The sequence below is a fragment of the Phyllostomus hastatus genome, unplaced genomic scaffold, assembly GCF_019186645.2.
Source record: "Phyllostomus hastatus isolate PE091 unplaced genomic scaffold, TTU_PhHast_1.1 phas_contig_209, whole genome shotgun sequence".
In the NCBI taxonomy this organism is placed as follows: domain Eukaryota; kingdom Metazoa; phylum Chordata; class Mammalia; order Chiroptera; family Phyllostomidae; genus Phyllostomus; species Phyllostomus hastatus.
Window position 1 is genome coordinate 16066458 of NW_025333735.1, and position 12625 is coordinate 16079082.

The 12625-nt window shown below is 35.9% G+C and overlaps 1 protein-coding gene across 2 annotated transcripts in view; it reads right to left on the reverse strand.

Moving 5' to 3' along the window:
• The window catches only part of LRRC7 (leucine rich repeat containing 7), a 495696-nt gene that overhangs the window by 79900 nt on the left and 403171 nt on the right, over window positions 1-12625 (reverse strand). For both annotated transcript variants that reach the window (XM_045835283.1, XM_045835282.1), the window contains 3 exons: window positions 7483-7594; window positions 7088-7268; window positions 3192-4869 (listed from right to left, as the gene is read on the reverse strand). In XM_045835283.1, coding sequence (XP_045691239.1) covers window positions 3192-4869; window positions 7088-7268; window positions 7483-7594 — 1971 coding nt within the window. The remainder of the gene's footprint in view (window positions 1-3191; window positions 4870-7087; window positions 7269-7482; window positions 7595-12625) is intronic.

Consider the following 12625-nt stretch of genomic DNA (forward strand, 5'->3'; position numbering starts at 1 on the left):
TTTAAGTTAGAGAAATTTCAGAAAGAAATTAAAGGAATTATGATTTGAACTATCAATGCTGTGTGCAAAGTGTACCTAAGTAGCTATAGAAAACTGGTGATATTTTAATTATGGCTAACCTTCTAAAGTTATTCCAAGTGTCTGATAGTTAAAGTTTTCTACAGAACTTCATTTAAAAATTAAGACATTTTGAATTCTGGTCATCAAATAGTTTTCATCATTATAATCTCCATGTATGGTATCATAGAAATGTAATAATTCAGCATTTGGTCTTTTAAGTAATCCTCTTACTTTGAAAAAATTCTATAAAAGTTAACTTAGTATATTTTTAAAAACTGAATATTACTGAACATCAATAGTAGATACCTATTCTGCTCTAGGGCATTATTTGCAAAGCAATGATTTTTAGCATCAAAGTTTCACTTAACTCAACTGAAAGACTATTATTCTCCTGATGGTGTACTTTATCTATCAGTCATGATTGTTATGGGTTTTTGGTCGTCTCATTCAGAGTTTTATCACTGGCACTATACCAAAACTGAAAAGGACACTGATCAGTTCAATCTAGCACTTGAATGATTTCTTAAGGTTGAAAATCACTCCAGTCTAGTGCTTTATCTGCTCCTATAGATGAGTAGCAGTCTCGGACACACGGAGTCATGTTTTAAGTTCTCTCAGTCACAGTGGGGCTCTGTGGGGGAAAGCTAGAGCCTTGAGGTTAAACTAGAGAGAACAAGCATCTTTAATCGAGGGTAATACTTGGAGCTGTCTCTCCAACCACCGAACAAGACCTTGAACCCACGTTGCGCTGGGTTGTTAAGCTTATCTGATGTCCAGGCCTCTATGCAGGTCTCTTTTATGAGGAATGGACAAATACTTCATAGTTTCCAGTGTAAAGATTTGATTTCATGGGTTCAAACTGCTCAACTAAATTTTACCAGGAGGAAAGCACACTGTGTCTCTGGTGCAGTCTGACTTTGGACAGAATGTTCAGTAGTGCAGTTATGTCCAAACTAGTTTACATAACAAGTCTGTGCTTCAATACCCTGACTTCATCCTGTTGAGTAGCTGGGAATTTTTAAGTAAGATATAGCCTGAATAGCTCAGTAACTCTATTGAGAAGGGGAAGGAAATGTTGCTTGGAGAAAACAAGAGGAAGAGCTCCTAAGATCCAATGGCCTGAAGCAATACTCTAAGGTAATTTAATGTCTGAGAATTAAACCAGACACTATTGAATATACATTAAATTGCTCTGAGAAATGAAAGACAGAGTAAGAAAATTATAACCAAACAAGGGATACATGGAGGCTAATTAAAAAGGGAGGTGCTGTCACAGCAATGGAAAATACAAGTGTTTACTTTCATTGATCTGGACCTGGGACAGGCCCGGTCTCTAGACTTTTGGAGATCAAATCACCCTCCCACAGGCTTATCTTCCTCCCTCCAAACTCCTGCTCCAATCAGAGGGGTCACTTACTTTTCAGTAGCTCTGATTAGAGGAGAGAAACTATCCAGAAAACCAGTAAATAAATGATGGCACCAGGTGTTCAGAATCTGTCTTTTCTTTTGTGTACTTTGTTTCTACTCACTCCTTCACTGCCTTGAATTACTAGTCATTGTACCTACGCTTCAAAAAGCTTCTGATAATCTTTCTTGACTATTCATCTTACCCTGTAATGTATGGTCTTGTCTACACAAGGCCAGAGTTCCCAAACTGTACTGTGTTATTTGACCCCAAATAGTTTCGCCCTCCTATTTATCTGTCTACATGGAGGGTATAACTTGAGGTAAGGCATGGTGACAACTGACAAGGTGTCTTCCACTGAGAGCCAGTTATGACGCTTTGATGAGGCTCCCTTCAAAGGGACTGAACACACCTATTTGAAACAGACATTCCAATGAAATATTTGGCAAGGCAGAACCAGTTTTCACATTGAGAAGGTAACACCCACACCCACACTTACTAGTTCACCGTGTCCCTAAAAATAATCATTTCCTTGTCATGCAGACACGACCTACAAACAATATAATTATTTAAAAAGAGTATACCTGAAAACACAAAATTCAATATTAAATAAATATATAATAAATGTAGTGATGTGTGCTTTTAGCAGGACACCAATTAAAATAATAAAACTATTGAGGGAAACATTCTAATGGCATATTATTAATCAGATTCCCAAATGACACTAAGCTTTTAAATCTATAAAATGAGAAAAGGCCCTATTTTCAGAAGAAGGAGCTTTAAGACTCTAAGGTCAATGCAGAGCACATGTAGCTCTCTACAGAAAAGCCACAAAGGACACTCGGTAATGATGGTCACTGATCATCATTTGAGGAAATGAAAGACTAGATTTTTCTTAGAGGGAAATTAATAAGCAACAAAAAATAATTCTAGGCTTTGTACATTTCTTATTCCTCAATAAATGTGGATTCCATGCTTTATTGTGACTCAGTTTTTATCTGAATTGGTATTAATTTCCTTTTTTTGCTGCAATACACACACTAATTTATAAATTTATAGTCTTCATTAAGACATTATCTATGTTGTCTGTAGTAAGATTTTAATTTAAACATTTCTTCCTATATAAAGACTGGCATTCTAAATGGCAGGATTTTTATAGAATAAAACAATGTATATGAGGGCATTCAATCTCTGCTTATTTTATTTTTCTGTTTCTTGCTGGGAAGATTATTGCTCACTTGAAATAATAACTTTAGTAGTCCCGTAGTGGTAACTATATGCAAATTTTATAAACAAATTAGACCTGACTTTAATAAAAGTGGGTCTGTGCAGAAAGGGGCAAAATATCCACTTTTTATCGATTCAATAAAAGTCATACTCTTTAGGTCACTAGAGAACAGTTTTGTGTCCTAGGAGAGGCATTTTGCCTTAATGGCTAGAAAGCAATTGAAGCACCATCCTGTATAGTAACGTGAAATTCTTTCTTACTAACAATATTTAGGCTGGATTTCATAAGTAACTCACCTACAGGTTATGGACTTTCAAAGAGCATTAAACAATATCCATGAAAAGCTATTATGATCACTCCCCCACAATATAAAGATAAATAAAATGCTGATCATCTATTCATTCATGTAGTTCATGCTTCACTACATGTACTTAGAAATGCCAATAAAGCAAAACTAAAGGCACGAGGGATATTCTTACAGAGAAATGCCAAACATACCCTGTCTAACCTTCTAGCTTCTATATGTCTAAGCAGCTGTTGTCTCCAGTCTGCAGGCATTTTACCACAGCTCTCCTCTCCCTTCATAGGAGTAGGCCTCGTCTTTATATCACTGTTATCTGATGGCTTGTCACCATAGTTACCCAAGTTATAGTCAGATGGTATTTTTTCCAAAAGAGCTGCCATAGTAGGCCTAGCTGAAACTGGCCTGGTTTGGGAGGCACCGTAACTCTCTGTACTGTAGCTTCTTGCAGACAATGGCCTCCTCTGGGTAAGGTTTTTAACTGGAAAACTTCCAGCCTGAGCTTTCACTTCTTGATATGAAGGGTGTTCATCTTCATACCTGCCATTCCTTTTCAGGAACTGGGACTCAGTCACTGAAACGCTGCTTTGGCGATCCAGACCTCCCCTATATGGAGGTCTGCCGTACCTATCACTTGGAGGCAGCTCATGAGGTTCACTGACCCTTCTAAACATGGCCATTTCTGTGGAGCTCACCAGGGAGTCAGCTCTTCTCAAGAAGCCTGCCCTGCCCGCTTGGCTTGCAAACTGGGCATTCACCACAGCATCCTCATTAACAGATGGCTGAGAAAATGAAAACATTTGCTCCATTGGTGGGTATCCTCTGTAAGCTCTAGGACTGATCAAATCCTTGGCGATGTTTTTGCCAGGCTGTTGCATGTATTCAGAATTGTGTTGAAAAGGGGGTGGTATCCTCTTTTCGGCTTTAACTTCTACAGCTCCTTGGGGATTGAAGCTTTGGTCAAACTGATAGACTTTTTTTGTCATGGAAGCTTTTTGTTGTTGTGGCCCTTTACTACTTCCATAAGTGAGCATCTCATCATCCAGCATTGGGACTGACTGGCTCCGAGACATGCTGGACATCCCGTGCTCTGGTGCCAACATTTTATCTGGCCGTTCATGGCTTCCTAGGTGATCACTTCCAGAAGCATAGTTTTCTAATGGAATATTATAAACCTTGTATGTGCCAATGTCAATTTCATCGATACTCTGTGACTTTTTGAATTTGTTGGACTTGATATCTTTCATTAGTGGGGAAAGCCTCTCTGTGCTTTTGCTAATGGAAATGCCTTTAGAAGATTCTGGGCGGCAGTGGATTTGAGAAAAGACATTACTGAGACTCCTGTTGGGGTTGGAATCATGATAGTCCCATGGTACTCCTGGAGAAAAAGGACTAGGTATTTCAACAGATTCTTTTATATGTTCTTTCCTTTCAGGCAAGGGGCTGGTGGTAGGGGTTGTCTCTAATTTGGAAGGGAAAGCGGTCCTGTCTTCAAAAGGACTAGGGGTCCTGGTCCAATTCTGCCAAGGATTGGAAGGAGGCACTTCTGTTTCTGGTGTGTGTCTGTTTGTGGATTGCTCAAGTTCCAGGGGAACACCGACAATCCTGTCCTGCCTAATTAAAGGCCTGCGTCCATGAGAAGGTGGGTTTCTTGACTTCGAACTTAAGAGAGCATTACTGTTGGCATTCTCTCCTGTGGCTTCCTCTGCCACAAATCCTGTGTTATCATAATGCGAGCCATCAGTCCAGTTGTCAGTGAAAGTGTCACTTATTGGCAGCCGGTCAGGACGCTGTGGTATATTCCCTGGGGGAACAGCCTCCCGCTGGCTGAGTAATGGCTTTGCATCAAGAGGTTGAGGGAAAGACTGTGCAATCCTGTGAAAACAAGGGGGAGACAGAATATGAAAATGGGTCTTTGCCAGAAAGAGAAGAAACAGCCAAGAATGCTACTGTCCTAACTGATCATTCACCCATACCTCACTTATGATTAAGACAGCATTGCTATTTCATGTCCAAAAATTCCACCCTTTACCTAGTTCCAACTTTAATTTCTTCCTAGTAGTCTTCAACTAATAGCAAACTATATATTTACCTGTTATATTATTTATTGTGTATTATCTTGTATCTTCGGCTAGAATATAAATTCATAAGAGGGTAGATTTTTTTGTCTTCAGGTCCAGTGGCTAGCACAGTGTAGGTAATAAAAATATATTTGTTGAATGAATGAATGACTGAATGAATGAACTATACAGAGCGTCAGTAATGGTCGTATAGATCTATATAATAACTAGATCTACATATAATATATTATTTTAGATCTATATAATAATTAGGTACTGTCTAATGATGAGAATCACTTGACTCTTGGTCCCTATCCCTGAAATTTCTGATTTAGCACATTTCCAAATTAGTGGTTAAGAGTCTTTCTTATAAGTGCTTGGTATATATATTTATTTGAAGGCCAGGTATTGAAAACATTAAACCCATTGCACAGGGAATATACTCATGAATCTTTTTCTAGAATGTAAATTGTGTTATGTTATGTTATATATATATTATATTATAATGACTTTTGGTCATTGATGTGTTCACACCAATACCACAGTATGTCTAAAAGATGCTCATTTTTCTAAATTTATTCTAAACAATTTGCACAATAATAAGACCTTTAAGTGTTTTTGCTAATTAAAAAAAGTACCTAAATTAACCTCAGCTTGTATCACAAATAATGAATTTGTAAAGTGGTTGCATTAATATTATATTGAGCATCAATAAATAGAGTTATTTACAAAAGAATTTATGTCCAGCAGTAGTGATATTATCAGTAAAATATGGATAAAAGTCATTGACTACCTGTATGACCTGATGATTTTTATTTGCTATTTGTAGTGTAAAACATAGCAACAAGTTACAAATCAAGGGAATTGAAACTGGCAAATACTAATTCACTGAGTCACTTTATTGTAGTCTGTGGCTTTTGTTTTTTTTTAATGTGTAAAATGGAAGTAATATAGAGTAGGATCCAATTTGGAAAGATTAAATACTTTTAGTTATATTCTAACTTTTCTAGGTGGTGATAAAATGATGATGATGATAGTTATAAAAAGTTTACTGAATATTTACTTTGTACAGGCATTTGAGGGCTTTACATGCATCTTACTTTAATCCATAACACTACTTTGGAAGGTGAAATGTCTACATGCATATGTAAGTATTGGGAAAACAATTTTTGATTTAAAAAATTTCCTTGTCCAGGGGCTGGAAAGAAGTATTTGAAGTCATGAAAAGCAAGGACCTATGTCCGAGATTACTCTATCCAGTAAAGCTATCATTTGTAATAGACAGACAGATAAAGTGTTTCCCTGATAAGGTCAAGTTAAAGGAGTTCATCATCACCAAAGCCTTATTATATGAAATGTTAAAGGTACTAATATAAGAAAAAGAAGATAAAAAATATGAACATAAAATGACAACAAACTCACACTTATTAACAACCAAACCTAAAAAAAAACCCAAAACAAATTAAGCAAACAACTAGAACAGGAACAGAATCACAGAAATGGAGATCACATGGAGGGTTAGCAACAGAGGAGTGGGAGGGTGAGAGAGGGTGGAAAGGTACAGAGAATAAGTAGCATAAATGGTAGGTAGAAAACAGACAAGGGGAAGTTAAGAGTAGTACTGGAAATATAGAAGCCAAAGAACTTATATATACGGCCCATGGACATGAACCAAAGAGGGGAATGCAGGTAGGAGGGGGTGTGCAGGGCAGAGGGGAATAAGGGGGGATAATGGGACAACTGTAATGGCATAATCAATAACATATATTTAAAAAATAAATAAAAATTTTCTTTTCCCGTAATCTCAACCTGTTAGTTTCCTACCATCTCTCCTTTAAACAATGGTTTTGTTTTGTAAAATTGGATTCAAGTGCTCTTAGAAATCCCTGGGGACTACACTAGCTTACCTGCTGCCCCTTTGGCCTTCTATGTCACTCATGTGCTGGTAGAATTCCAAAGTTAAGACAAATTCGCTTTTAAAGGTTGCCGACGATAAGCATTTGGGAACAGAAAAGAGGGAATTCTAAACATACCTGTTACCCCACAAAGAATTATGTACTGCATCTTTAGCTGTTGTCTGCAAGGACCCCACTTTAACCCGGGTGTTAGAGGATCCTGAGGAAGCCTGGGAAGGCGAGTAGTCTGAGTAAGTGCCTGAGGAAACACTGTTATTCAGACAGTGAGTTTTGTCAACTTCAGACTCATCAGTTGATTCTGAAATGTAAAGGGGAAAATATTATAATGCTCTGAACACTGACAACTATAAACACAGAAAAGTAAGTATGAAAAATATAGCATATTGGTTGATGTTAGAAATACATAATTGTAAAACATTTCTATAGACTATAGTTTATCATAATTGACAACTGGTGATTCATCATGCACATGCATTTGTGGCATATCTTCCACGTCAGGTTCACAATGTTACCTTTTTTGTCCTTCCCTAGCAGAACAAGTTTGGGTGGGTACAGAGGGGTCTCAGCTAATGAAGGGTGAAGCTCCCCAATCCTCATTTCATTAGCTGGATGAACAAAAGAATCCTGAGAGATATAATAATATAGAACAAGGAAAGTAAACATTTAAACAATGGTTAACCAAAATGGGAATATCTCTATTTGGTTCAGATTTAAAGAAGGGGCTCTAAAATTTTAATCCCTGGAGCATTGGGAGAAGTGAATCATATATGTTTCTGAGGTAAGCCCTAATTTTTTTCTAATTTAAATGATTACCTTTGTTCATCAGACACTCATTGAACGCTGTTTATATGCCTGACACTGTGCAAAGAACTGTAGAGTTTGCACAGACAGACAAAATAATCACCCATGCCTCTGGGAATTTACATTCTAGTTGGAGAGATGAGATATAACTCATAATAACACAAGACTGAATTATGATAAGCCATATATCAGTAATATGATACATTCATATATATAATATAAGCACGTGTAGAGGTTCTAAGGGGGAAGGTCTCTTAAGAGTTCTACAAAGTAAGTATATCACTGATTAATTGGATTTTTAAAATCCTTAGCCATATTAATGTAAAACTGGGTTCTATAAGTCCTGCTTTGACCACCAATCTCCCTTTTAATTGCTGCTGTTTCCCAAGTGACTCCATTTCTTTCATTGTATCATGCTTTCTTCCTAACATTTCTAGTGTTCTCATGATCAGTCTAGCCTGCTAAGTCTTCATTCTAAATAAATTCATTGAATGAAATGAGCAACAGCATAAGAATAGAACTTTATCATGACAAATTAACATGTAAAAAACCCATAAATTTTAATCTTTTATAATTTAAAGTATTATTTCCAGGTAACCAGTAGTGGTAGAGCATTAGGGAAGGCAAAAATAAAACTTTTTTTTCTAGATATAAAATTCTCACTTTTTTCTAGGTATAAAAATGGCTTGTCTCTGTATGTACTGATGTAGATTCATGCACAGCAGTTATCCTTTATCTTTATGTATTTTGTCCCTTAATCTTTAGATTAATTTGAATTCAAAAAAGAATTTTCAATATTTTTTCATTTATTAGTAATTGTTAGTTTAGAACATTAATGTAACCATTTTGACATATTTTATTAAATCAGAGAAAGAATATACTTGAAGACAAAAATATGAAAAATGCAACAGGTCCTGTGTGATAACTAATCTATTAGTTATGCTCAGATAGAAACTGTTACGGTAAATGTTAAGGTCCCCATAGTGACAAGCTTTGGGTATTGCTGAGAAACATCCATTTCTTTAACTCTTGGCTTAAGTTCTATCTTTTGGATTGCTTTTGGTTAAGTTTATATAGGAATATTTGCCTATGAAAAACCTGGGTATATCTGATACTTTTTTGTTTTTAAAGAATATTTCGATGGTAGAAGACTAAATGATCATCTAGTCCAAACATTTCATCTCCTAGTGGTGGATCCTGAGACTTAGTAAGGCCCAGGTTCACACAGATAGACAGAGGTTCAGCATGGAGGCATCGCTCTACTGGGCTCCAGTCCAAGGAGCTCCCCGTACATTGTGTTTCCTGGTGAGCTCAGCTGTGAGAATGTTAGAGACTTCAAATGCACTGTCAGATTTGAAGAGAGATAAGAAATCAAGTGGGCTTGATGGAGATGAAGAAGAAAATCTGGGCTTGTGTAGATTTTGAAAAATTATTTCAAAGGTTTAGCATAAGAAACTTATAATAAAATTTTAAATGGACAGAATAGAGAATAAAAATTTACACATCTTTGGAGACATTTGTAAGTAGAAGCAGATGCAAGTTTTTGATAAATGGTACCATGAAAGGCATAAAATATAACAGACTTTCAAAAAAATTTCAGTTACAAGGTGGCATTTTATTCCTGTTTTACTATTTATTAATCAGGTTACCCTGGGCAAGTCAGAGTACCTCTCTATACCTTATTCTGTTTATCAATAAAATAAAGGTAATTGATAATAAAAAATAGTGCAAATTTCTGTCTAGTACAATATTCTACAAATATGAATAGAACTTATTTTTTGAAATACCATTAAAATATTCTTCTGACACTTAATATTGAAGTACAGGCATTTTGTTTTAGTCAAAATAACAAACCAAATAGTTGTACAACACAGGGATGTAAATATAATTAAGGGTTTTACTATTCTTTCTCTTACGCCTTAGACATTCAGTAATCAAGTTATCTGGTATGTTTAGATCAAACTTTCACACTTGTACCCCAAAATAGTGACTGGAGCTCTGCATTGTAGCTATGGTCTGACTCAGATTCAAGTGTCCGACCCTACTCAAGAATATATTTTTTAAAGAATTTCTATTTGTAATAAAAAAGAGCCCTAGTGACTGAGAGGATGATATCACCTAATCATACACTTGCTTTTTTTCCTCTAGAGTCCTGTGGCCTGCCACCTAGGAGACTAACACTATTGAAGCAAGAATAATGGATTTCACTGATCCAGTTAGACTCTCTCATGTTTATGAACAAAATGATGATGACGATGATGATGACGATGATGATGATGGGCATCAGTTATAGAGAAAATATTACATGTCTGTTACTGTGCTAATATGGTAAACATTTTATATTATCCCTGTTAATCATTTAAATAACATTTTTATTATGTATTATTTTAAAGTTATTTATTATTATCATCTTTGTTTTACAGATAAGAAAATAATGGCTCAAAGATGTAAAATCATAAATCCAAGTCACAAACCTCAAAAGTGGTAGAGTCAGGATTTGAACTGGGATCTGTTTTACTTGAAGGTCTTCTGCATATGATATACACATACCGTGTATGATATGATATATATCATATATGATATACACAATATATCATACTGTGTATGATATATTGTATACCCTAAGAAAAGCTCATTTCTCAAGTGCACTTCACAAAACAAAATTAACTGTCCAACAGAAAAACATTAAATTATTAACTTTTTCTCTATAAATTCCAGAGAGGCTAGAGGAATTAAGTTCATGTTGGAAATGTGGGTGAAGTTATTGGTAGGAAATAGAATTTAATGGGGGTCCCATTATTTCCTCCTGGTGAGGAAACAGAGGTGGAGGGGAACAAAAAGGTATAATTCTTTTTTTTCCTTTTTTTTTTTTTACCACATTTCACCATTCAAACTAATCCGTGGCTGCTACTGCTGTGGTGAAAGGGAGCCTAAGGAAGAAGTCCAAGGGGAAAAAAAAGTTCGTGTGTGAACTTTTGAGAGAATAGGTCTAGTATTAATAAAAGCTTCTAAGGACATCTCAAGGTTAATTGACTATTTTCTGTTAACAGGAGAAAGATGTGGTCCCTCTATAGAAAAAAAAATTAGACTGAGTCTCCTAACAGAGGGAAAGTGTAGAATCTTTGGGCATGTGACATGGCAAACAGGTATCCAGTGAGTTTTCTGTAAGGCAAGGCAGTGACTCACAGAAGGCCTAAAAGAGGGTGGAGCAAGATTAACACCTCATTTTCTCCTGGAGGAGGAGATCATCATTTACTGTATCTTTCCTCCGTGCCAAAAAAACCCCTGTTATGTATGTATGTAAATACTTGTTTTCATCTGATTTCATTTCCACAAAACTTTGAGTGTTATTGTTATCTCTATTTTTTAAAAAGTTTCAAGTTCAAGAGTCATACTCTCTCCAAATACAAAAAAGCAGTTATAATTCAACTCAACACAGATGCTTGTGTGCAAAGTTATGGGAAATTGAGATATCATATAATATTATCTGTATTTTTAAGATAAAGAAATCAAGGCTGAGAGAGGTTGCAGTGACTTGTCAAGGTCACACAGTTGCAAACAAGGTCGTCAATATTTGAATCAGTGTCTGCTAGACTTCAAAGAACTCCTTGTTCCCAAACTGTGCTCTGAGGCACCTGTGGTGCTGTTGCTAATTCACAGGGACACATAGGTCATTTTAAATATTTGAGGAAGCAAAACAATACTTGACATAAACCAGATACTGTGTGAACTGCTACCTCTATCCAGGTAGCTCTCAGTTTTAACATGAGATTGCACATTCCTTTTGATGATAATGTTTGTGAAGTTGGGGTTTTGATGGTGGCTGTGATCAAACAACAACCATCAAACAAGTGTCCCCTGAAAATAAATGTAAAACAGAAATTAGAATGGCAGTATCTATATGATTTCAAGGTTTGGGAAGGTGGGTGGTGTCCAACAGGTGCATGCATTCCTTTAATAAGTACTTTTGGTTATTTAAAAATGAAATAAAAATATTATGTTCGCTTTTAATTTATGTGCATTATTTTCCACTAAGTATGACCATTAAGTAGAACATAGATACATACTATGTTGTTTGAACCTAATTACTTAAAAAATGGAACTGTTAGATGTTTCTTTTGGTCTAGGGTCCTTAATCAAAATTATTAGATCACTAAAGGCATTTGTATACCAAGAATCCAGGAACCTCTAGCCTATACTTATGTCACAGCTTCATTCACTGTACCACTCTCCTTCCCTCCTTCCCTCCTCCTTCCCTGCCTTTCTTACTCCACAATGCTCTCCATCATAATATTTTTACCTTTACTCATAACATTATATCAATGTATTAATATACATAATATAATGTATTAGATCATCAGAGTTAAGAAGACTTTATTTTATTGGCCAAGTAGTAGATTGTTGTTGTTAAAATACATTTTATTCAACAAAAAGGTGATAAAATGTGGACAGGTATGACAGCCAATACCCAATCACTGACTCAACAAAAAATCAGAGAAATTGCCTTTGCCCTCGATAAACTTCCTATGGATGAAAAGGCAGACATGTTACCAGGGTTACAACACTAGGCAATATCAGTCATTCACTTATTCAACAGATCTTTATTGTGCCCTTACTCTATAGCAGGCACTGTGCTAGACCTGGGCAGGCAATGGACAAGGTAGACATGGTGCCTGCCTTCATGTCTGAAGCTAATAAATAAAATAATCCTAAATGTTTTAATTATATTTAATGCAAATAAGCAGGGTGATCAGAGGGTCCTACAGATCAGAATGATCAAGGAAGGCCTTTCTGTTGAGGTAATAATCATTGAGCTAAAAATTAAAAGATGAGGATGTTCTAGTCATGTAAAGA